Below are 27,235 nucleotides of genomic sequence, written 5' to 3'. Positions count from 1 at the left end.
TTCAAAGGAATGCAGGCTGTGTGCTGTGACAGTGAAATTTGTTAGGCTGTCCCACGGAGCAGCAACAGCTGCTGCCATTGCAAACCAGATCAAATGACCAGCATAATGCAGGGCGACCTTCCTTCCATGGTGCAATCACAAACACATTGAGCTCAAACTCATAAAGACGTTATCTCACACCAACAAGAAAGACAAACAAATCCTACTGCACTGTTGATCCATGCTCCTAGAGGAGCCAAAGTCCACACTACCTGTGTTTGAGTACTGCTGTGGTGCAGCTCACAACACAGCTCCTCTCTTCCAGCTAAGCACAGCTGCTTTAGTGCTTCCAGCTCCTCTAAAAGCACCCTCTCTCTCTCTGATACGTTTTCAGTACTTATTGAAGATTTCTAAATGAGAGAAATGGTTGTAAGCAAATATTGTTGGCAATAGGAGGAGAGAACAGAAATAATTAGCAGATTTCTTTTAACCCCTTGAGATCAACAGGCCTTTTTTCAAACTATGATTCAGATTCCATTATAAGAGGTTAAAAGGCATATATAAAATTCAATGCAAAATTTGAAACTTTAGAAAAAAAAGTTAATTAAACTTATAAAATTCAGAGATCTGTACAGTTCAATTAATACTTTTATGTCAAATTTGCATTGAAAAATTCAGAAGTCTGAAATCACAAAATACAATGAAGAAAAGCAAAACTGATTTTTCAAATGATCCATATTTTATTCTTCAACCCCAAATCTCCCATTATTTTATATCCAAAGGATATAAAGTCAAGGATTCTTTATTTTTCCTTTTAGTTTTCAAAATTAAGTTTAGTGTTTTCATATGAGCTTTTCTGCAAAGATTTTGCGAGTATATTTTATATAGCAACCGGTAAGAATATAGCTCCCAAATACCAAAGAATTTTTAAATTTAGTTGAGAAAGGGTTAAAAATGTTATATAAATTTGCATTTTTCAAATCAACAAGAAATGTTTCCCTAGACAAAGATCCAGAAACATGCTACCCCAGATTTCCATTGATTAACAAGGTGAATTATAGATAGAGAGACGTGCACCTGTGATTGCTAACTATGGACGCACGAAAACCTGACTATGGGTGAGAGCTTCCTAAGCAAGCACCTCAGTGCAGACTGCCCAAGCTGACCAGGCGTCTGCTGTACGTCCTTTTCTATGATGGCATATGATGAGGACAATAAACCTGAGTCACATGTGCCTGTGAGCTCTAAAACTGTTGGCAGATGGGGTAATTCTAATGTTATATATTCCTAATTATTTTCAGGTCTGGCAAAATAATTTTGACGCTTTAAAAAAGGCTACATAAAGAATGTTATTTTAGCTGAGGAGAAAAGGATTCTCAGTGCCAACCTGGGCTAACTGCATACTGAGCCTCTGGATCTCCTCCTGTAGCTGCTCCTGATCTTCTCGCTGCCTCTCCATCTGCTGCATGTGGGCCTGCCTCAACAGTTCTGTTGCCTGTTGATGTTCTTCATATTGTCGGACAAGTTCTTGCCGCATATCTTCTAATTGTCTAGAAGTCTCCATATTTGACACCTCATCATGGATCTTTATCAGGAGAAACAAAAAGTTCAACCACACATGAACTGCGAAAATTTGCCACTATTGATATTTTCATGAATATGAAAGCAATTCTACTAAACCCATAGGGCACTTGAATTTTTATCTTATTATTAAATAAAGCCTGATTTTTTAAAAGAAAGTATTTATTTTAACCACAATTCTAAGACAATATTAAGTTAATTACCACAATGTGTTATTTTCCAGGAGGGAGGTATCTATCAGTTAGTTTAGCTAAACTATAATTCTAAAGGAGAAAAATAAAGATATTCAATATTCCCTCTACTTTTAATGAAGCCATGATTCCATTATTATTCTTGACATTTTATGTGGGGGAAATGAAAATTTTCTTTTAATCTTAAAACTATACTTATGAAACAGGAAATTTTATTTATTAAATCTGTATTATAGAACGGTAATAGAGCATTCCAGAGAACTTCTTTGTAAGAGACAATCATGTATCAGTTCTCTGACTCAGAACACATCAACTTTCTAATGGAGTCTATGAGCACCCTTGAAGAGACAGTAACTAAAGAGATGGCAGCTTTATTTGATTCTATTTCTGCATAAAATATAAACTATCTTGAACATTAATAATAAATTTGAATTTAAATGATTTTAGAAGTAGGATTTATTTCTGTCCAATAAGATAGCAAACTATTGAGGAAACAGGTCTATTTGTGAGTAGTATGCAAAGAAAAAGAGAATTAGGACCTAGACAATACAATTTTTTAAATATTCAATACAGTGCTTTTATTACATGTCATTTGTTTCATGCTCGTGTGTGTGTGTGTGTGTGTGTGTGTGTGTGTGTGTGTGTGTGTGTGTGTGTGTGTGTACATGTATCAGAGGACAACTTGGGGAAGCCAGTTCTCTCCATTCATCATGTGAGTCTCAGGGATTGAACTCTGTGTATCAGGCATGGGGACTAAGCCACCTCACTGATATGCACAATGTCTGTAAGACAAACAGACTTGTTTTATTTAATAGGGTTAATTTCATTTAACTATATGCTTTATCATTAATAAACTACAACAATGTGAGTCCTACTCAAGGTGGACTTGAGACTTTCTTCTTCCTTAAGCAACACTATTGATAATGTATTAATAGTGAAGAAACCACTTTTGTTTTTATGAATGTTTTGCTTTTTTAAAAAATATCCTAAAAGTCATACTTACACATTGTCTAACTACAAGTGTTTCATCTCTGGAAAATATTTCCTGTGAAATAGTCAGCCCGTGGTCCTTCGGCTTTAGGATGTCATCATTAAAATCATCGCCATTAGACAAAGGAACTTCTTTTCTATGCTCTTCTAACTCTTTGCTAAGTGGTTTAAATTGTTCTTTAGCATTCTTGTCAATTCCCGTAGCAGTATGAGGACCAACATGACCCTGTGATGTGATGTCATTGAAAGGGTGTTCCTGCCAACACAGACCATGTGCTTGTTCTGATTGTATAGAGTTTTCTTTCACCTCAGATAGTCTAGAGAGTTCTGTCTGTTGAGCAAATGCTATACTCATTGACACGATGACCTAAACAAATAAAGGAAACAAACGAAAAGATCAATTCAATTCTTAAACAGCAGCTGGAATTGAAAAAGGAAATTATTACTTAGGAGTACATACATTTTAAAAAGCCTGGCCTCAACCCATACCCAACACTGCTTGGGTAACCAAAAGCCTGAGACTAGAAAGCCCAGGGATCTAGGGTGAAAACCAAATACTACTGTTCTAAAAAAAACAAAAACAAAAACATAGCAACAAGATGACTCCTAGACATTCTGCTATGCTCCTATCAGTCCTTGCTCAGCCATCATCAGAGAAGCTTCTTCCTCCAGCAGATGGGAAGAGATACAGAGACCACAGCCAGACATTATGCAGAGTGAAACACTTTGGAACACTCAGTTCTAAATGGGATGTCTCCATCAAATCCCTCCCCTCAGTGCTCAGGGAACTCTGCTGAAGAGGAGGCAGAAAGGGTGTAAGAGCCAGAGGGGACTGAGGATGCCAAGAAAAAAAAGCCCTTCTAAATCAACATGAACAAAGCTCACATGAACTTTCTGAGACTGAAGCAGGTCCTCTTCGTAAATACTAGTGTTTTTATGGGATTCCTGAGTGTGTGAATGAGTGGGTGTTGATGATTATTGTGCCTCTCTTAGGCTCTTTTTCTTGTTTGTTCTGTCCAATTTCAATGTGTTAGTTTTTGTTTTATCTTATTATATTTTGTTTTATTATGTTTGGTTTTATCTTTTAGAAGCCTGTTCTTTTCTAATGAGGGACAGAAAGGGAGTGGATCTGGATGGGAGAGGAGGTGGGGAGGAACTGGGAGGAGTAGAGGGAGGGGAAACCATAATCAAGATATATTACGTGAGAAAAAAAAATCTATTTGCAATAAAAAAAAAAACCTGGCCTTGTGGTTTAAAGTGAAAAGAAATCCTACAATAAAGTAATGGACAAACTCTACAATGAACTGAGTGTCCACATAGTTATTGTACCATACTCCTAAATTTAAAAAAAAAAATTAAAACGTTTTCTAACAAGAGCAGGAAACATTCAGTTAAAAAAACAAAACTAGATAATAAAGTTTTAATATTTCTTTCTTCCAAGAAAATACTCTATAACTATTAGTAAATATTTTTCTAAGCTCTTTTCTTTCTTTTTGCATACAGATATGGACAGATACAGGTCAGAAATTACCTACAAAAATGTAATCATATTCTAAACTATATCTTGGTCATAGCTTACCTACAGTAAAAATATTTCTGAATCAAGGACATATATATATGCTTTTAATCAATTCTCTATTGGCAAATATTAAAGATTGGTTTTCACTTTGTTGGTTATTTTTGTTTTTGTTTTTTTTTTTTAGAATAATGCTATGTAGCCCAGGCAGACTCAGACTTACTGTAGCCCAAACTAGTCATGAACCTGTAATCCTTCTGCCTCAGTCTTCCATGACTGGAATTACAGATGAACACCACTGCACCTGGCATGTTCCATTATGCTATTTGAAGCATAATATGTAATTATATTATCATTCACATCCTTTCTTACTTCCCTGCAAGAAACTTCCTGAAGTGGGGTACCTGATTCTAGGGACTGTTAAGGAGGATCATATGTTTCTGACTTTCCACTACAATTATGACACTGTCTATTTCCTCCCAGCACAGGTACTTCAACGTTCTGACAAGTCCTTAAGCCTTTGAGAACCAAATGCTCCAACAGTTTTATATCAAGTTCTATGTCCACAGACCATCCACAGTTAGAAGAGCCGACTGTCATGAGCTCAGGGTGAGCTTATGCCTGGAGTCGGAATCCTTGGTGCTTGACTTTTAGCTTTCAAAAACTGTGGTCGAGCCCATACAACTAAACTGATTTAATCTCCTGTCTTCAACCTGGTTCTAACTAGCCCATTGCTTTCCAGATGCTATGTCCTCCATAAGTGAGAGTCCTGTTTTAATAGAAATCATGCTGATAATAGCTACACCAAGAACAACAGAAACACCTTCAATCAGTTCTTAAAAATTTGTATTATTTCATTCACTATCCATTATAAGCTGTAAGGCAGGCACTGTTAATGTTCCAATATGATGAGTGAGGACACTAAGAAAGATGAAAATACTAAATGAGAGTCCATGATGTGCCCCACACAAAGCAAACGGATGATGGAAGGGAGGTCTGAGCTCTACACTCTTCAGCTCCTCTTCTGTAACATTATACCTCACCATGATTTTCATATCTGAATAGACCTGTCTAGAAGGAAGACTCTATTACTAACTTGAAGAACATTATAGTATCAAACCACACATCTAGAAAATTTGTGTATGAAGATCAAAAACAATATCAAGGTCATATCTAATCGATATTAGATCAGTGATTTGAATCTAATTATGTTCAACTATAGACAGAATTCAAGCCCTTTAAACACGTATTACACTGCTTCTGTCCCAACAGTCTCATGACTATCCCTCCCCTACCAAATGAGACCTCTTAGGTGGCTATGCTACCCCAGAATGAAAGGATCTGGTAAGGTTCTAGGGAGTCAGTCATCTGGAATATATGCCATTATAGCAAGATGTGAAAAGAGAAGAATTAGTTAAGTAGTTTTTTTGGTGGTGTTGTTTTTGTTTTGGCCAGCCGTATTTGGTTCTCTCCTAGATCTCTGGGCTGTCCAGCCTCTGGGTCCCGACCCTCTTGGCAGTGTCAGGAGTTAGCTTCCTCTCATGGTCTGGGTCTCAAGATGGACCAGTCATTGGTCGGCCACTCCAACTATACTCATAGATTGGTGCCTAGCCCAGTGGTTATCACAGAGGCTTCACCCAGCAACTGATAGAAACAGATGCAGAGACCCACAGCCAAACAGTAGGTAGAGTCTGGGGAATCCTCTGGAAGATGGGAAGGAAGGATTGTAGGAGCCAGAGGGGTCAAGGACACCACAAGAAAACTCACAGAATCAGCTAACCTGGGCTTATAGGGGCTCACAGAGAGTGAACCGACAACCAGGGAGCCTGCATGGGACTGACCTAGACCCTCTGCACATATGTTACAGTGTGCAGCTTGGTCTCCTTGTGGGACTCCTAACAGTGAGAGCAGGGGCTGTCTCTGACTCTGTTATCTGCTTTTGGGATCCTTTCCTCCTACTGTGTTGCCTCATCCAGCCTTAATAGGAGAGGAGGTGCCTCATCTTACTGCAACTTGATACACCATGGCTGTAAGATATCCATGGGGGGTGGTGGGGGAGGTTTGCCCTTTTCTGAAGAGAAGTGGAGGAGGAGGAGGAGTGGACTGGGGCAAGAGGAGGGACTGGGAGAAGAAGAGGGGGAAACTGTGGTACCATTGGGATGTAAAAGCAAAATAAATAAATAATACAGCATAGCAAAACACATTGCCAGCATTTTCTAGCCAATGGTTAAGACCTTCAAAGTGGCTTTTACTTTAATTCCCTGAATTGAATCTGGCCTCCGTCTTTGTCTCTCCACCCTAAGAATATAACACAAAAAAGCAAAATAATTTATAAATGCAAAAAAGAAGCAAAGAGGCTGGGGTGATGGTGGTGCATATCTTTAATCCCAGCACTCAGGAAGCAGAGGTACGCAGATCTCTATGGGTTTGAGGCCAGCCTGGTTTACAGAACAAGCTCCAGAACAGCCAGGGTTACACAGAGAAAACCTGTCTCGAGAAACCAAATTAATGAATTAATTATTAATTACTAATTTAAAAATAGATTTTAAAAAAAGGAAAAGAAGCAGCAACGAGATGGGCTGGGAAGTGCCCGAAGCCCTGGGTTCAATTCAGGACGTCACATAAAGAGCTGAACATGATGTCACATGCCTGTCATTCATGATGTCACATAAAGAGCTGAGCACGATGTCACATGCCTGTCATTCATGACGTCACATCAAGAGCTGAGCACGATGTCACATGCCTGTCATTTGAGCACTCAGGAGGTAGAGACAAGAGGATCAGAGTTGCAGCCATCTCTGCTATATTAAGAATTTGAGGCCCTACCAAACAACAAAAAAGAACCTCAAAACAAAAACAAACAGTGAGATATGGAAGACAGAGGAAAATGTTGAGTATCCATCTCACTGTTATTACAGTTCCAGTGTGGTTTAATAGAGAATGACGGGAATGTTCCATAAAAAAGGGCTGGGGACATTTACAGAAGATTCATTCCAAAGATTCAAGAAGTGCAATGGATTGAAAGGTTCCCAAAGACATTACCTTTTATGCCCCCCAAACACTTGATGAGGGCCTTCTTAGAAGAACCAAGAAGAGTCACCAAAGATAAGAATGCTAATTTGAAAGTTTTGTTATATTTATGTTATGTTTATATGTTTCAAAAAGAAAAAAAAAAGATCCTAAAATGAAAGTGTAAAATGCAAGAAAAGGTTAGAAAACTAAAAACAATTTATAGAGTTAGGGGATGCTGCTCAGTAGTTGCCCAGCATGGTTCATCCCAACCACATTAAACATACACAGCAAATTAAAAACCAAACAAAATACAAACTACTTCAGAAAAAGACAGCTTTTCCAACTGCTGTGACTAACATACTGACAGAAACAAATTAAAGAAGGAACTAGTTGTTTGGACTCTAAGTTCCAGAGAGTTAAAGTCTTTATTGCTTGACTCTAGGTGGCTGGGCAGACCATCACAGTGGCCAAGGATGTGACAAAAGTTGTTGACATCACGGCAGGTGTGGAAGCAGAGACAGGCAATGCACACTGGCTTGGCTTTCTCTTTTACCATCTCTTATTCTGTCTAGGCTTCCAGCCTAGAAGACTCTATCCAGAGTCTCCATAGTTACTTCTCTCTGGGAACATCCTCAGACACACCCAAAGGTTTGCCTCACCAACCTCCTAGGTGATTCTAAATCTAATCAATCTGACAATGAAGATAAATATAAATGCTGATGTAATAAAGTAATTATGTTCTACACTGTGGAACAAGAAACACCAGCCACAGACTTGTGACTCCTTCTAGGCCACACCCAGTAAGTTCACTGCATCTTCTCTTTCCTACTTTTTACAACTGAGAACTTTCTGCACCAACTGCTCTGCAGGTGCTTTCTATGCAGTGGTTCATTTGATTCTCCTGAGAGATGATATTGTTTTCTTTCTACATTGAGAAAACTGACATTAGTAAGTTAAATAACTTTCCTAAGTTCACATATTTAAAGCATAACATGTCCAATAGCAAAGCTCATGTTAACTTCGAGACCCTAATATAACATTTTATTTGAGAGTCTTTGCAGGCACTAAGAACAAGAGAAGACTTGCATTTCTCTAAGAATCACACAATGATTGACACACAAACCATAACTCCCTTTTCAAGATCTCCAAGAACTATTTATTCTGCTCACACAATAAATGAGTCTTCACAGCTTAGACATTTCCCCAGGTCTTCATCTAACACTAACGTCTCATGTTATTTTCTTTACATTTTATCAATTGTCTTCCTTTTAAAAATGCATATTCTCCACTTAGATCGCTATTTTGGAACAGTTAGGGATTTAAAAAAATTTTTTAATTCATTTTTATTTTATGATCATTGATGTTTTGCCTGTATGTATATCTGTGTGAGGGTGTCAGAAGCCCTGGAACTGGAGTTACAGACAGGTGTGAGCTGCCATGTGGGTGCTGGGAATTGAACCCAGGTCCTCTGGAAGAGCAGTCAATGCTCTTAACCGCTGAGCCGTCTCTCCAGCCCCACAGTTAGTTATTTTTAAAAAGGATCAAATAGCTCATAATTCAATGGTTCCAATATTAAAATGTAAATGAATATATGTATTCTGAAAGAAAATGCTAAGACAAAATAAATGGAACTATAATGTAGCCTAGTGTGGTTAATACTCGAGTCTAAAAGATGGGCTCTGGGCACAGCAACTGAAGATTCCAAGACAAGCAAACACCACATAGATGAAGCTCCTTCACTCAGCCAGGAGCCAAGCTCAGTGGCAATCCTCTCTCGGCATCTCAAGTTGCTATCTAACACCACAGTAACTGCTTTGAGCAGAGGTAATAGACAAAGGACCAACCACCTTTCTTTCCTGACTTTAACCATTTTTAAAGAAGGCCAAACTCCTTCACAAGGAAGGGTAAGACCAGTAACAGTCATAGAATAGTCCACTCAAAACCCATTACTGTGCCAGGGGTGTGTAGGCCTCTAACTGCATCATTCGGGATACAGAGGCAGGAGGAGTGCCAGGTGTGGTGCATGCCTCTAACTGCATCATTCGGGATGCAGAGGCAGGAGGAGTGCCAGGGGTGTGGTGCACACCTCTAACTGCATCATTCGGATGCAGAGGCAGGAGGAGTGCCAGGTGTGGTGCAGGCCTCTAACTGCATCATTCGGGATGCAGAGGCAGGAGGAGTGCCAGGTGTGGTGCATGCCTCTAACTGCATCATTCGGGATGCAGAGGCAGGAGGAGTGCCAGGGGTGTGGTGCACACCTCTAACTGCATCATTCGGATGCAGAGGCAGGAGGAGTGCCAGGTGTGGTGCAGGCCTCTAACTGCATCATTCAGGATGCAGAGGCAGGAGAAGGATGAGTCTGAGGCTGGCCTGGGCTAAACAGTGAGATCTTGTCTCAAAAGAAAGAAAGAAAGAAAACAAAGGAAGTCTAAAATACTTGTAGTTGAATCTATTATCTGACAATTTACAGGTAAATTATATAGGAAATTTATGACTCAAAATGTATTACAAGCCATCAATAAAATCTGCCTTTTGAAGGCTCAAAGAGAGACCACTTCCCACATCAACTATACACCTACCTTAGCGATTTCTTCTTCTAATCGTTCTTGATATTGTTTTTCCATCAACTTAACCATATTTGTTTCTTTCCTCCCTTCAAATCCACCAGGAAACTAAATGAAAAAGCAAAATATGACATATTTATTTATACAAATTGTATTACCACCTATTTTTAATCTCTTAATCTCAATTTTTTCTAAAATAATATCTTAGCAAATTTCTGGATCCTTTTAACAAAAAAAACAAATTTCAGTTTTTAATTAATAACATCAATAATAATCCTACTAAATTATGCTTACTACTGTGAAAAGAGAGAAAGATATTTACACTTATAATTAAAAATTCTAAGACAGGTTAAGGGTACTTAAAATACGATTATGTTTCTTTTATGTTAAATCTGTGACTGTGTTTCTTGGTTAAATGTTTTTCTTCTTCTTTGTAGTTGTATGATCCAATTTTCCAAAATATGAATAAATTTGTCAGCATACCAAACATTAAGCATTTCCTAAAATATAAACACATTCTTAGCATCAAAGTATTTAATAATTATGTGAATTTCTTTTTTAATGGGTCACTTTTGTTTTTAATGTGTTTTACATTTATTCATTACGTGAGTATGTGTGTGCACATGTGTGTCACTGTGTGCATGTTAAGGCCAAAAATTCAACCTGTAGGAGTGTTTTCTCTTTCTACTATGTGTTTTCTGGGGATCAAACTCAGGTCTTCAGCAAGTGCCTTGGCCTGCTGAGCCATCTGCTAGTCCTTATGCGTCATCTCGGGCCTGCTGTCTCTGGCTCAGGATACTAGTCTACGCAGTGCAGATGTTCAGGGGCAGGTGGGCTTGGCCTTCTGCTGCTGCTGCTGCTGCTGCTGCTGCTGCCGCTGCCACTGCTGCTGCTGCTGCTGAAGGCTCTGCCTGACTTAGTCCCTGTGCTCCTGGTCCAGGATACCTTCTTCATCTTCACCAGGCCTGCTGTGGACTTTGGCTTGGGCTGGAATACAGCCTTAGGATCAGGGTGGTCCCTAGCTTCTCTACCTGCTGCTGCTCCGAAGAGATCATATCTGCCAGGGCTGCTCAGACAAATGAGCTCTGCAGATACAGCCTCCCTCCCACAGTGTCTGCTTCCTCCCAGCCCTAGAGCTGCTTCCCACTTCTGTCTAGCTTATTCTCGAGGTTATCAAAGTGAGGCTCAGCAGTCCAGGGACCAGCATGCTAGTGATGCCCCTTGCTCTGCCCATCTCCAGCACATTTCAGAAGGGATGGAGCTGTAGTCCATGTACATGGCCTGAGAGCAGGTAGGTGAGGTAGGGCTACCTTATGTTGAACATTACTCATTCCACATCCATAAAGACTGTTATTAGTGTGTTCAAGACAGATGATAGCATTGTAATTTCTGAGCCATGACTGAGCTGTCCAGCCCAAGAGTTTAGAGCTGTCTTGATCTTCCCTTGACTCATGCACACAGGTCACAAACCAGGTCCCTGAAGCTGGAGCCAAGAGGAAGTGGAGGAACTTAAGTGGTGTTACATGTTCACAGTGTGGCACAACGGCCTGGTTTTCTGTCACGGATGTAAAGCCAGTGGTTCTGGGTCACAGTGATCAGTGTTTCTGTGATGCTGATCTCACATACGAGCTACACTGTCACTCAATCCAGGACAGCCACATGACCCAGATGTTCTTCTAAAGTTGAGTGTCTCCCAGTACTGAAAGTATTCAAGTGAGGAGGGTCCAAACTGCCCCACACTAAAGCCAAGGTGCTTTTCAGCATGTGCAGTCTCAACAGTGCCCATGACGTCAGTCTACAGCACCTCAGCTGTCTCCCCCATCTTTTCCTTCCCGAATCCAGAGCTCCTCAGCAACCGGCAGCGTAGACCAGCAGGCACCCTTTCTTCCTGAGCCTCGGGCACCTCACATTTGCTTTGAGTTTTAGACTTCAAGTTGGGGCACATCTATCACTGTGACAGAACTTGTAGGCCACCTCCACAGTGGCGGAGGGGTGGGACTGGAACTGGGTTCTGGGTCCCACACAGGTTTGTTCTAGCTTCTTTGGAACCTGGGACTTCTTGGAACTGTCAGTGCTCCTTGGCCTCTGGGTACTGGCTAGGGCCCTGGTCCTCTTCTTCAGAGATGACACTCAAGAGGCACTGGTAGTAGGCAGGAAGGTCTCCCTTTCCAGTACCACATCAAATCTTCTTTGTGGCCTGCTGTGCGTCTTCCTTCCAAGCAATACCCCTGGCTAGGTCTGGGGGCTATCTCCGTCTCACCCACAGAACAACAATCCACACCCACTTACGTGAATTTCATCCAAATAAATAACTCACATGAGTGTATATGGAGAATACAGACTATAGCTATTATCTTTCCCTGATGCACAGATTAAGAGAGAGCAATGATCTTCATCTTCTCTGAATGCAGACTGAAGGTCAGAGTTCTGCTGCTGGAGATTTGAAGAGTGGAGCAGGGTGTTTTCCTGTGTGGCATGCACTGTTCAAAGAGCTTTTATAGAAGGTACCACCTCTGCTAGATGAGGACCCATCCATCAGCACCAGGACCTGGAATCTCAAGTGGTCCTGAACAGTAGTTGAAAGATGGCCTGTCCTGATTCCCACAGTAGGAAGATAAGGGCATTGAAACTGATTTCCTATGCATAAGTCAGTCTCTCTCTCTCTCTCTCTCTCTCTCTCTCTCTCTCTCTCTCTCTATATATATATATATATATATATATATATATATATACACACACACACATTTATATATATGTTACATCTATCTATCTATCTATCTATCTATCTATCTATCTATCTATGTTACAGTAATAAAGAAAAAGAGAGGGGCACATGGGGGAGACCTGAGAATGGAAAAGAATCAAAGATGATGATATAATTATACTTTAATCAAAATGAAAAAAAAATCAGGACAAAATTTAAATTGATAACATTACTTGGGTAAGGAAAAAGAAGACAAAAAGCCCTCACATTTACTTTCTCTTTCTCAGTGTTTTTCTTGAGCTAAGAAAAAAATGCAAATTTCTTTAAATATTTTTAAATCTTTTGTCTTTAGTAGATAACTACCAAAACACATTCATAAAAAATGACAGTAAGAAAAATCAGGGTTTTTAAAATGTTTAAAAATTAATGAGAAGAAAAGTAATACCTCTGTGGTGCTGGTGATATACTCATTTAGACAATTTCCACGGTCCACTGTTTCCTGTACATCAGATTCTTTAAATACCACTGAATCAACGCAGAGGCTAAATATAAATAAAAGACGGTGACTGATGCTATTAAGGGTTCTGAGTCATTTTCCAAAGTTTATAACATACATACATATATCGGGAAAGGTGGAAACAAAAAACGATATGCCAAGGCTTACAGATACTGTAACTTAAGTCATATTTTTTTCTAACTTTTATATTTAAAAGTAATGTAATTAAAAGAGTATTTTTGCAGATCAACAAGTAAACTTCATACCATTTTAGAAACTATATTATATGTCTACAGGCATTAGTTTTATAAAGTTATTGAAGATACATTATCTAGTAAAAAAAATTAAAACCACACACACACACACACACACACACACACACACACACACACACACACACACACACACTTACTCAACCTGGAAGAAGGCACACACCAAAAGTCAGAATGGTCACCTGCAATGGGACTGAGGTATGTGGCAGGAAGAGATGGTGCCGAGTTTACATAGTTATTTTTGGACTTTGCTGGTTTTTAATCTATTCTTTGTGTTTTCTTCAGCATCTGTCTCCATTTTACATTGTCTATAAGCATTCATTAATTTATGAATTCTTCCCTAAAATGCTTAGTGTGCATAATAAATAAAAATAAAGGAACACGAACAACTAGGAACACAGGAGCAGAGAAAGGGAGGAAACTATAATTTTCATTTTCAGGAATATAATTACCCACTCCCCATTCATGTGTGCCTACACTGCCTTCTTTGTTCCAGTCTCCTACTTATCTTCTCCAATTTCTTCTTCTTCCGTTCTGTTCTACTTTTTTCTCCTATCTCACTCACATTCGGTTCTGTCTAAAACTGACCATATACAAACAATGGCATTGTCTAGCTTTATAACTTAACTTCTGATGGCATTTAGCCGTTTTCAACTATTCAGTAATATAAACAATGCTACAATATTAAATATAATATATCTTTGATGTTTCCATCTTTATTTCTCTATGATAAAAATCTTATGGCTGAAATCCTGACACTTCATTGGCAATGACTTTATTCTGCAAGCTTTATTGGTATTTATCCCAAACTGAAAAAGACTAGTTTGATTAATGCTGAATTCACTGCTACCCTCTAGAACCAATGTGTCCACTGGCCCCTTCCTATCTGATTTCACCCTCTATATAAATGCAGTCAAGTCCCACATTCTCTATTAAACAACACAGGATCATAGTATTTTTTTCTATGCTTCCAATAACATGTCTATCACATGTGTCAGTGATCATTCTTTATTCTCTTTCCTGGTATTCTAGTAGGCAACATTACAGGAATGTGCAATGAAAATGTTATGCAGACATGGGCTTAAATTCTAGAACTTTCCTTATGTCTCTAGTTTATAGTCCCAACCATTATTATCTTTTAATAATTACTTGTGAATAATGCTTACTTCAAAATTACACTGAAATACCTGAGAAAAGCCACTTTATATACGTCTCATTCACTTTTTAAAGATCAATTTTAAGTTAGTATATACGGAATTCAATATCATTATGGCACTTTCTAGCAAAATGTATTTTAGCAGATTCTCCTCACTGACTTCCATATATCCTCCTTCCCAGCAGCTTCTCTTCACTGACTTCCATATATCCTCCTTCCCAGCAGCTTCTCCTCACTGACTTTCTTATGTCCTCCTTCCCCTTAACCCTTTTCCCCTCAATTCCTTTCTGCTTTCAAGTCACAATGCATTCTTTTGCCCTCCTCCATCTTCAACAGCAACTCTGTTTACTCTCAGTCTCTATTTTTTAAGCCTTACACTTATCTCTCTCTCTCTCTCTCTCTCTCTCTCTCTCTCTCTCTCTCTCTCTCTCTCTCTCTCTCTCACACACACACACACACACACACACACACACACAGCCGTTACAAGCTTGGATCTGCATACAAAGGAGAACATTTTGTCTTTGTGAGTTTGGGCCACTATGCTTAACATTATACTTTCCAGATTCATTAATTTTCTTGCAGATTTTATAATTTTATTTTCTTCTACAACTGAGCAAAATTTCATTTGTTAAGTATGCTGAACATTTTGATTACTCATTCATCTGTTGGTGGACATATAGGTTGGTTCCACTATTTGTTATTGTAATTAGGGAAGCAATAAACATGGATGTGTAGGTATCTCTGAGGTAGGATACAGAGCCCTTTGGGTGTGTGCCAAGGATGGGTATAACTGGGTCATGCATTAGCTATTTTTAATTTTCACATTTTTAAAAAAAATTATTTTGAGACAGGGTTTCTCTGTGTATCCCTGGCTGTCCTGGAACTTGCTCTGTAGACCAGGCTGGCCCCAAACTCACAGAGATCCACCTGCCTCTGCCTCCCTAGTGCTAGGATTAAAGGCATGCGCCACCCCGCCCAGTTATTTTTAATCTTCTAAGACACCTCTGTATTGAGTTCCATAACGGTTGCACTAGTTTGCATTCCCACCGTCAGTGAATATGTCCCTCTTTCCCCACATCCATGCCAGCATTTGTTGTTATCTGATTCCGTGATCTGAGCTGTTATGACTGGGGTGAGGCAGAACCTCATTCATTTGGATTTCCCTAATGGACAAGGATGTGGAACACTTTTTAAGAATACTTATGATTGACCGTTTCTGTTTCTTCTTTTGAGAACCATTTGCTCATCTCATTAGCCCATTTGTTAATGGCCATTTTGGTGTTAAATTTTTGCAGTTATTTCTCACTGCTGGATATTAGCCCCGAATAGCAAAGATTTTCTCCCATTCTATTGGCTAGATGTTTGCTCTGCTGGTAGTTTCTTTTGCTGTGCAGAACTTTTATATTTCATTGTGTGTCTAACCCTCCTTCCACAGTATCTACTCAATGCTCTTCACAATTTCTACTTCATTTAATCCTCACAATCCTAAGGGAGACTATTATTATCTCTGTTACTACTAGACGTGCTATAATCTACTCATGACCATAGAGACAGCCAAAAGTTAGTGCAGAGACCAAATGGCTCGAAAGTCATGGACTTTTCAATCTCAAACACCTGTCTAAAAAGGTTCTGGCGTGAGGTCACTAAATATTTGTTAAATGAAGATTCTGTTTCTTTTAAACTATTTCAAGTCGACTGCAGAGGACAGTAAGCTCTTATTTAAAAATGTAAGGAAGGCCAGGAAGCTGGTATGAGCCCAAACGCGGAAAAAGCAAAGCCGCCTACGTTCTCAGGACACCACCCCGCCACTGCCACCTTTTCCTCACAGACTGGAGAAAGTATCACTAACTAAAGGTTAATCACTAGTTAATCACTAATAACAGACTGTTTGAAATACACTGACTGGTTGACAGAGAATTTACATCCAACACTGGTGAATGTCAGTACTGCATAACAAAGTGAAGGACATCCAGTGGAAGGACCATGTCTTACACAGCTAGGATACTGGCCATAACAAAGCGGTGAGAGCGAGGTAAGGAAAGGACACCAGATCACATCCACTGTCTGATTTCATCCTCCAGAACAACATCTTTATGAAACGTAAGCAAAATTCCTACGGTAAAATGTCTTTGGGTCACATTTATTTTGCGCATCTAAAAGGCACAGAATGATCTCCTGTTTTTTTCTTCTTATGTCTCTGATCCAATTACACTTCAGTCTTAAAATAACCTTTCTGGATCTGCTGACGAATGACAGACAGCACATGCACAGATACCTTGGCTGCACTGTGGCGTCACAGACGGTCTGAAGACTCCCCTGCAAACCCTGGATCTCTGCTGCAGAATGCACTTCCGTCTCTTTCAGCTGCTGCTGTAAGCTGCTCACAAGGCTCTCCAGCCCCTGCATGTGCTCTCCTTGGTCTTTACTCTTCTCACCCTCCGGGAGAGAAGACACCTTGCTCTCATGACTGACATCTGTGTCACAGGAACAGAATCAAAGGCACACTTTTGGTAGAAGTTTCTTGGTGACAAAGCAGAATTACTTGTGTGTAGAGAAAATACTTGTGATTCTTTAAAAATACGCTTTTAGTGCTAACTCAGGTTTCAGTTTCACTTATTCTCCTTAAAAAAACAGCGTGATTCAAGACCACAGTTTCTATCCTCGTGGTTGTAGTATCACTAAGTCTAACAATTTTACATCTTGAAGTTGAAAACAATTTAGAAACAGACTATAAGAAATGACAAAGGACCAAAGAGATGAGGAGTCTAGACTTACACTTTAAAGATGACAAAACTGAACAAGATGATGACCACGAAATGCCCAAGGTCATCAAATTATCACAGATCTTTAAGTAAAAAAAGTAAATTTGAACATAAAGTTCTGTAGTGTGTTATACACTTAAAATTTACCAGTGTTCTGTAAATTGGCTGGAGAATGAACTGACAAAGATTTTGCTTCCTTTTTTGCCACATTTTCTTCAGTAAACTCAAGTTTCATACCATCTGTTTGCTGCCCATCAATCTATTGAAAACAGAAAAACAATGGCATAAATATACAATCCACGACTTTGAAATCTATATTAAAACAATTAAAGAACTTTGCATTAAGTTTGTTTTTTAATGCCCTACAATTGTGTTGCTCTGAATCAAACACTTTGTTTCCTTTTGACAAGTGACTCACTGTCATGCCCATGGGAATGAAATTGTATTAGCAATGTTCTTTTATATCCAGAGGAATGTTCACTTTCCAAAAACAAATGTGTCACAGAAATCTGAACTGAAAGCCCTTTAAAATTTTAGTGCAAACAACTACTTTTTATTATCAATACTTGACAACATAATTTCTATTTACCTCTGGATGACGGGTTTAAGAAGGTAACTGACAAGCAGTATGCTGCTCATTACAATCAACACTGTTCAAAAATTTAAGAATCTGCATGTCCAACATTGAGACAAGACAGAGGAAGACTACAAAATGAGCTTGAAAATACACACACACACACACACACACACACACACACACACACACACGCACACTCACAGAGTATATCTGTCCTCATGGAACTCATTAACTAGCTGAGGAAATAAGACTATTCGAGAAGTCTGTGAAGTCTAAATACAATGACAGTGACTCAGAAGAAAGACTGAAATGGACCCTAGCAACTGGGGAAGAATCCAGATTTGACCTGGGCCTTAGGAGTTTACAGCAATAACTTTCTGGAAGGATCTGTGAGAAGACCTATGCTTTAAGGAATAAAACCAACCTGCTGACAGGGGCTTAGGTTAGATGAAGGGGAAATAAAGCTAGTTAAGTGAAGAATATCTGTGGAGGCCACAGAGGTTCCCAGTGAGTTCTGAGCTTGTTTTACCCAGCAGGGAAGCATTAGAGGATGGCTTGACCACCTGTGTGGTTACCAGGTGAATGGAAAGGTCTGCACTTGGCTGGGCTGGGGGAGGTCTTTTGCTCCACCCCTTGGCATTCCTATAAAAGGCCCTTTAGAAGATACAGGAGGGGCCAGTAGATAATCCAGGCCCTTCCGGGGCTATCCTGTGTTTCTATGGTTTCTCTCCCCTCTATCTTTCTACCTAGTATCTCTTATCCCTCTCTCCTCAAGGGTACCCTGGAGAAAAAGTGGGAGTGGGTTCCCTCACAAATGGCACCCGAACAGGGACAGGGGACTTGTCGAGAGGAGAATTAGAGGGCATTGCGGGTGTAAGGGGGCATGCCCAATAATAAATTAAAAATAAAGGCTACGGTATTTTATTCTCAGGAGTGAAAGTGAGGCGGCTGAAAGAAATGCCAAAGCGAAAAGTGAGGCTGCAGCAAGTCTCTCTGTCTATCTAGGCTTCCTTCTTTCTCTCTTTCTTCATTTCCATCTATAAAATTAAGTAAAAATATTTTAGGATTAGGTATAGGAATATTGGGTAAGAATAAATTCAGAGTAAGTAGAATTAGGAATATTGAATAAAAAAACAGGGTAAGATAGAAAAGCAAGATAGAGGAGCTGTGTTCTTGGGACTATGAATGCAGATTCCTGGGAAGAATCATGAAAAAAATACTATGAAAGAAAATGGGCAGAAAAAGATTCCTGTGGAAGCTTTTGGCCTGTGGACAGCTTAGATCTAAGCCCCGAGTGGCAGGAATTTTTTTCCCCGAGGCAGATGCAGGTGAGACAAACCCCTCCACTTTGCTGATACTGCACTGTATGAAAACATCACACCATCAGCACTAGTTTTCTCTTGGCCATGAAGCCGAGAATATGGAAAAGAAGTCTTGGGGAAAACTTAGTAATTTCTCTCTAAAAAACTGAAAGCTTTTTAAGTCTTTCCTTCTCAGATCTCTTTTCTTTCTGTAAGAGCAAAATTAGATTCACCTGGAAGGAACATCTAACAGAATGGGGAAGTCACCTGTAATTGCCCTAGAAAAAACACTTCTTGGAACATGGCAAACCCTCTCTGCTAGTCCTGTGTCCCCTTCAAGCTAGTATTAGAAAAACAGCAGACACTTTGGACCCTAGTCAGAGTCCCCTGTGGCTAGAGCCCAGTGAGAGACACCTGAGAGAATGAAGGTGGAAAGCCAAGCAGGGGCAGCTACCCCCCAGGGTGGAGCCGCAGCAGAGACAGTGAGGGACCCAAGGAAAGCTACTGGCATGGAGAAAGCAGTTAGCAGAGGCTGGGCAGAAGGGCAGCGGCAGGGACTCTGCATCTTGGGGGAGCAGACAAGTCAGGACAAAGAGGATCTATCCAGGGGGGAAAATTCTCTCTGAAAAAGCTCTTATTTCAAATACCCTGGGGAAAAAGTGGGGGTGGGTTCCCTCACATATATCTAAATTACAAGGGACTTTAATAGCAAGAGGGAAGGGTCTTGACTTGCCGGACAAGATGAATATAGGATGCTATGAAAACCAGTGAGTAACAGGATAAAAACTATGTTCCAAGAGGCTATTTTAATTGGCCACTATTCTCTTTATTAGGTGTTCTCTACCACACACCTACCTCCTGAATATGTTTCTTATTTCCTTTCTTATGTGTGTATGTGTGTGATTACATGTGTATTCATGCATATTTGTGCATATACATATTATATGGGGGTGAATGGGCATGGAAGTCAGAGGTCAATAGCAGATGTTTTCCTCTTAAGTTTCTAGTTCAGGTTTTTAGATAGTTTCCTAATGCCATTAGGCTAGACTGGTTGGCCAGTAAGCCCCAGGGATCCTCCTGTGTCCACCTCCCCCACACTGGGATGCAGGATATAAACTCAGGCCTGCTTCCTGCATAGCATGCACTTTACTGAGCCATTCTCCAGCCCCTGAGTACATCTAAATGGGGGATCTATTGACCTCCCAGGGGAAAAATAAAAACCATCAGACAATATCATAACTTCATAGCCTAATATTTTACTATCTTTACTCAATTAATTCACAAATACCTATTGAGCTTTTAGTATGTGCAATCCAAGTGCTGTGCTAACAGGAAGGAATAAACACAGGATTCTCTGATTTGAAAGTCTGGAATCTTGTGGAAGAGGCAGATCAGTAAACAATTACAATAAAATGAAAAGTAATGTGATACAAACATATGCCTAACAGAGAGCCTTGAAACATGAAAGAAGAAGAGCAACCAGGCATCTAGGCTAAGAGGAGCTCAGAGGGACAGAGGGAAAGATGTCCAAGCCTAGGAAGACAGGAGAAGATGGCACAGAAAGGAGCATTTAAACAACTGGAAGAAGAAAGAGGAACAAGCCAAAGGGACGGGAGGAGAGTGGGTACCACTAGGCAAAGGCAACAGCATGCAACGAAGTGCAGGAGCGAGTCTGGGTTCATCTGACTGAGATGAGCAGTTTCGGGACGCCTGTCTTTAGAAAGGCCTGCTTTTCTCTTGGCAGTAATTAGAAAACCTGACAAAGAGCTCTCTATGCTAATACAGACCTGCCTGAATAGTTAATTGTGGTTACCATCGCTACACAGAAAAGCACTAGGATCTGTGTCAACACTTGCAGAGGTTGCTTATCTACCACTTGATAGAAGACTTTGGACTCCTAAGCTCAGGTGAGCACTGTTGGTACATAATTTGAACATATTACACTCACACTGGAAGAATTACTGAGCGAGGACATGTGCACCTGCTTTCTTTGGGACTTTGGCCACACACCCTTTCAAGCTCTTCCAAAGCTGACTCTGCCCTGTGTCCTTTTGCTATGATGGGACCGAGCCCTCTATACAACTGAAAATCTTGAAAATTTACCTAAGCATTTTAACAAAACTGAATGCCAAAAAGTATCCCAAATAAATGAAGGTCTCTCATGACATTTTTTTCCTACAACTTGAAAATCAGAACACTTATCATCGACAATACAAGCTTTATTTTTGTGATATGGCTATTAAGTTATATTATGTTGTATATGTCATCTTCCCCGATTTTTTTTTTTTTTTTTTTTTTTTTTTTTGGTTTTTCGAGACAGGGTTTCTCTGTGTAGCTTTGCGCCTTTCCTGGATCTCGCGCTGTAGACCAGGCTGGCCTCGAACTCACAGAGATCCGCCTGGCTCTGCCTCCCGAGTGCTGGGATTAAAGGCGTGCGCCACCACCGCCCGGCCCGATTTTTAAAACTACATTATAAAATAACTATAGCAGAACAAAACTGACACATATGGATGTTATGTGCAAAACAACTAAACTGTCTTCTTAAAATATACAGACAGACCCATTTCCTTAAAAATATTACATGTAACAGGCTAAGGATATAGTTCAGTGACAGACTGCTGTCCTACAGTGTGTCCTTGTTCAAACTCTAGTAAACAAGAAAAGGAAAACCATCTATATAATTAAATACAACTGTTTCATTTGCTTAACATTTCACTCATATACTTAATTCATGACTTAAAAAGCCACCTCAGAGAGTTACAGAGAATTCAATTTCTGCAAATTTCTTCAGCTCACTGATAAAAATGCTCTAACACAAACATATAAATGGTTACTATTTCTGTTATTCTTTTTCATGTTCACTTATTTTAGAACTTCTCGACTGATGGGACAGAGGGTAATAAAATAAATGCAAATAAATTTTCTATCCCACAGACCTTGCTTAAGCGCGTCTGCAGTATCACAAGCTTGCTGTATTCATCTGTTACTTTACTGAGAAGGGTTTGCACGTTATCTTGAAAATCTGGATAAAAAAACAGCAATTATAATAATTTCACTTTACAGTACAAGTTTACCTTTTTATAAAATATGATTTACCAACTTACAACTTTAGAGAAACATCTGGTAGTAATAAAACCCATAAATCTAGTAATAAAAAATTTTAAAAATCATTACATGAAATAAGTGGTATAACATTAACTTGAAAACTTCATCCCAAAATACATTTTGTTTCTGTAGCTATTTATTAGCGGATTGCTCATTACCTATACAAATATACAAAGAACATACAGCTGTGACGGAACAGCAAGAAATTCAAGTTATAATTTGTTAAGAAGAAAAAGAAACCAACACCACATCTATATGAAGGAAGTTATCTCTTTCTTTGGTTAGCCCTAGTTGGCCTGGAATTGCTGTGTAGACCCAAAGCGCCAAGGACTCACTGAGATTCACCTGCCTCTGCCTCCCCAGCATGAGCACTGGGTTAATGGCCTGCGCCACCACACCTAGCAAAAGGTATTTTTTAATGTATCTCACTACTCAAATTTTTGTTGTTCACTTTTAAAATTATAAATCATTAATTTAAACTTAGTAAACTCAGTAAATTTTAAAGATTTTAAAAGGACCCACAGTTGGAACATTAACAGAAAGAATTAGAATGAAGAAATGGGTGGGCTCAGAGAAACAGAGGAAAAAGAAACAAGGAACAGTAGAATGTTTAAATTATCTGCATAGTATGGCTGTTACACTAGAAGACTAGATGTACACTAAATATAAATTTCATGGCTAAAGATAAGTTACTATGATAGAAAATTTATCTATAATTAAGTTGTAATTAAAGCTAAGTTCATAAGCAATTGACTTAAGCAAAGTAAATACTGTTTAACAGTATGGTAAGCTTTTTACCTTGAACTTGGTATCTATACTCTTGTAAATTTAGTCTTTGATTGTGACTGTAAACACCAGAATTCTCTTTCTCTTCTATATTCATTTCACATTTTAAAGGAGTATGGTGTTCATCAAGAGAATTGTTTAGAGTCTGTTAACAAAATTGAATATTTTAAATTAAAATTTTGATTTCTTCTAAATATTATAAAACATTATTAACCTAAAGGCAAAAGGTCAAAATAGTATGAATGGAATCTTAATTCCCTCTTCCTCCACATATGAAATCAATCTGCAGAAAAACCATGTTTCTCTTTGACATGAAATTATTCTTTTTTCAGGAAAAGATTGATAATCTTAATTACACAAAATGATGTGTTTTCTTCTGTTTCCTTTTAATATTGAAAAACACCATGAAGTGTAAAGCGTTCCCTTGCATGGCTCCTACTCCTACTCTACCTTGGAGATACCTCATTACTACATCAACTATCCTTGAACAAACATCACAAAGTGAAAAGTTCAAAATGACAATATATAAGGGAGAGATTACGCTAATGTCCTTTCTACAATACGCAAGAGTGCTTTCTGTGGTCTGTACACACACAAAGTTAAAAATATCCAACATAGTGTTCTCCAGAACAACTGATAATCCCACTACCATTTAAATACCATTTCATGTTCCATGACTTGATAGGCCATCCAAGTTAGTTTGACCTTTGTCCCTCACACAATTGGAAATAACCATGAATGATTTAAAAGATTTAAAAGCCAAATTGTTTATGGCTGCTATTTCCTGAATTTTTTGAGTTAAGCCACACTGTCAGTTAGTGACTGAACATATTAACTGTTCAGCATAGTTACAGAGGTAGCCTTTTATCCCACTGCATCCTTAATGAACAAACTGGGTCCCAGAAAGAGTAACTAGCACTTCTCTGAGGAGAGCAATGCTTACAGCTTCTGCTCTGCTGGAGATACAACTGTCTGAATTTCTTTGTTCTTTTTCTGTGCTGACAGAAATTGAATCCAAGACCTTAAACAACAGGCAAGCGCTGAGTCACTGAGTCACATCCCTAGCACTAATTCCCTTTGGTCCAAATTGGCTATCAGAAAAAAAGCCAGATGTTCATTTAAAGCTCAGAACTCAGGAATACTTTCTAAGTACAGCTCAATACAGAAGGGATTCAGGAAACATAGGTGGACGATTCCGCTCATCCAATCAGTAGCAATTTAGACTCTAGCACTTCTTGTCCCAAACTACTTTTAAAGTAACAGTTTACCTCTGAAATGTAATGGCACTCCTTAGACACTGCCTTCTGAAGTCGTTCAATGAGCACTTGTAAAGGCTCTTTATCATCACCTAGAAGAAAACATTCCTCATGTGAGCCATTCACTGTACATGTGTAAGTAACACTGTCATGTTTAACTGTTTCAAGTAGAAGCTTCCCTAAAAGAAGACACATTTTAATTTCTTCCAAATTTATATTGTGCAATGTAACTGTCTCAGACAAATTTCTAAGATTCGCAGTTTCTATTCTATAAAAGGGTATAAAGCAGTGACCTACACTCCAACACAAGAAATACATCTATATACTTATCATTAAATACATCATTGCAAAACTCAAATAAAACTTTCACAAATGAGTCTTTACTTTTTTGCACAGGGACAGAGTTCAGTGGTAGGGTATTCTGACTAGTATGTGCAAGCTCTGGGTTTCAACCTAGTGCCACAAAATTAAATTAATTATTAAAATAAAACTTAAAAAATGTTTTCTGTTCTCTTCTCCCCTTTTCAGAAACACTGATCACTCACTACTCACTAAACTGCTTTATCACCTACTAATGGAACAACCAACTGTCAATGGAAAACACTGGACAGGCTATCTGAAGACGGTTTAAACAAACAATACATGCAAATACAAGTAAAATCTTACTAAATCAAAAAGCCAAAGAAGTCCTGAAATGAAAAACTGGCATCCTTCTTTAAGTGACTCTTGAACTCTTAAGTTTTCAACAGAGCAGTTCTGCTGGAGACTTAGGAAGCACCTCCTTCTGATGGTAATATGGGAGCCAGAGGAGGTCAAAAGACAGGAAGCCAGAGGAAAATTCCTCAGCTCTCAACTGCCCTGCCCACACTATGTTCCACCTTCCACTAGGGCTCCTTCAATGTGCTTCCCACAGCGCCATCAACGTCTCCAGGATGTCACCCTGTTCTCGGCCTTAGGGACTCTGGTCTTTGACGTCCATGGTGATTCTATTTCTTATTTTCAGCCTGAAAGTCTTCCCTGGGTTTTAGACTTCTCCTTTCAGCTGATTAGTGACTATTTCTTTTCAAAGTTATATATACTTACATATACTTAACTTAGTATGTTCTAAACTGACTTTACTATTTGCCTGTGGTCTGCTCCCCTTTTTGACTATATCCACATTTATCCGGTTACAGAGGTGAGAAACTTCAAGATCACTCTCACCCCCGCCCCCACCCTCACTGCTGCTAAGGACGGCTGACGGTGGCTTTAACTGTTAAACTCTGCTGTCATTTGCTTTCCAGTCTCAAGGATAATTAGCTCAACATTTTATTGGGATAATTGCTAAGGTTCTTTAACTGATCTTCCCATCAATTCTTTCATTTCTTTCCCCAGTTAATCACACTGGTGTCATCTTAAATAAAAATATCACTGTTGCTTCCTCTACGTAAAAGTTCTGCAGTAGGCCTGTCGGAAGCAGTAGCAGGAAGCTTAAGCATGCTTCATTCAAGGTCTATAAATCTTGTAGTCGGGCACTTGCCACTCTTCAGCATATCTCCCACTACTTTCTTATACAACTTGAACTTTCAGTTCTTCAAAATGGATCCCACACTGCTAAGCCAATGGCTCCTGCCTCATTGTCACAGGAAGCACTAAACTTCTCCTTCCTCTCCCATTCTTGCGTTCATCCTGGAAGTCAACTGGATTATTTCTTTTCTGGTATACTTCAAGTTATAATGCAGCCAATCATTATAATATGCCCTAGACAGATGTGCTCTCATTTCTCTAGTGATGATTTGGCATGTATGGTTCAGTAGGGTTTACAAGTTGTCAGTCCACTTTCCAGGCGCTTTCTGAATGGATTATACTTCCATGCAAAAATGATGCAGTGATTTTCGCTTAGGCACCTCAATGATACAATCAAACAAATCCACGAATCACATGTAAAGCCATCTTATCCCATGGGGCCTGAGAGAGAATTATAGACTGATGCATTTTAAGTGCTGCTTACATGTTTCATGGAGATAGTCAGAAGCTGTTTACCTTTCTCCTGTGTCTGAAGAGCCTGGAGCTGGCACTGGTGCATCTTATGAAGCTCATCCATCTCTTTCTCTTGAGCAGAAACAAGCTGGTCTTTAAGGCTACAAAGAGCTTCATCCCTTTCCTTTTCCATAGTGTGACGAACCTGGTCTGCATACGTTGAGTAGACCAGGGAAAGGCATATCCGCTGGGCTTCCATCTGAAGCTTCAAGTCATCCTTACAGTGAATAGATGTAAACATTAGGAAATTCAAAGAACAACTTAACTTCTATTTCTTCATATATACTGAACTTCAAAGGAGAAGACATTTTGTAGTTTTAAAATTCATATGAAGGAACTGGTCTGCTTTCCTCTTCATCCAGATGCCTGTCTTTCTCAAGAAAGGTAGTAGCATGTATGGATTCATTATGACAATGTAATAGTCAATTGGGATAGTTAGTATAACTAGCAAGATTTTTATTTTTTTAAACAATATTTTACATGCTAAAAATGAAAATGTACTAAACATCAATGTACACAAAACTCAAATTAATAAATCCTAATATTTTTATTCTATTTCCTCAATATTTCTTTAGATTTAGAAAGAAAACATTAGAGACAAAATTTAATTCATGTTTGATTATTCTTTGCCCACAAGTAACTGCTACCAAAAATTTAGAATGTGTCTACTATCATTTCCCAGTATACATGTAAATAGCACATTATATTGTGTATTTCTGTGTACTTATAGCAATGGCATTTATTTTGTAAATTTCTTTGCATTCCATATCAATATGCTCCCAAATCAGTCCATATAGATGACAGGTTAATTTATTTTAATTGTAGTGTAGTATACATGAACCACAACTGGTTCACTTTCCTTTCTGGAGATCAGGGGGATTACTGGTAAGCCTGGGGTGCTTTCAATCAAAAGGCAGTAAATGATTATATAATCCACCTAAGACAAATGAGTGAATGCTTCACTGGTG

The 27,235-nt window shown here is 39.0% G+C and overlaps 1 protein-coding gene across 1 annotated transcript in view; it reads right to left on the bottom strand.

The window, feature by feature from the left end:
* Positions 1-27,235, bottom strand: part of Akap9 (A-kinase anchoring protein 9) — a 121,126-nt gene that overhangs the window by 63,589 nt on the left and 30,302 nt on the right. Inside the window, 11 exon segments of the mRNA XM_052721235.1 lie at positions 252-389; positions 1,367-1,564; positions 2,755-3,108; positions 9,849-9,941; positions 12,983-13,079; positions 16,737-16,935; positions 17,371-17,482; positions 22,038-22,123; positions 23,005-23,137; positions 24,261-24,340; positions 26,271-26,484. Of these exon segments, the coding sequence (XP_052577195.1) occupies positions 252-389; positions 1,367-1,564; positions 2,755-3,108; positions 9,849-9,941; positions 12,983-13,079; positions 16,737-16,935; positions 17,371-17,482; positions 22,038-22,123; positions 23,005-23,137; positions 24,261-24,340; positions 26,271-26,484 (1,704 nt within the window).

This window comes from Peromyscus californicus, unplaced genomic scaffold (genome assembly GCF_007827085.1).
Source record: "Peromyscus californicus insignis strain IS unplaced genomic scaffold, ASM782708v3 Scaffold_6__1_contigs__length_162567912, whole genome shotgun sequence".
Taxonomy (NCBI): domain Eukaryota; kingdom Metazoa; phylum Chordata; class Mammalia; order Rodentia; family Cricetidae; genus Peromyscus; species Peromyscus californicus.
The sequence above is the reverse complement of the archived record's forward strand: the minus strand, read 5'-3'. Positions and strand labels throughout refer to the sequence as shown.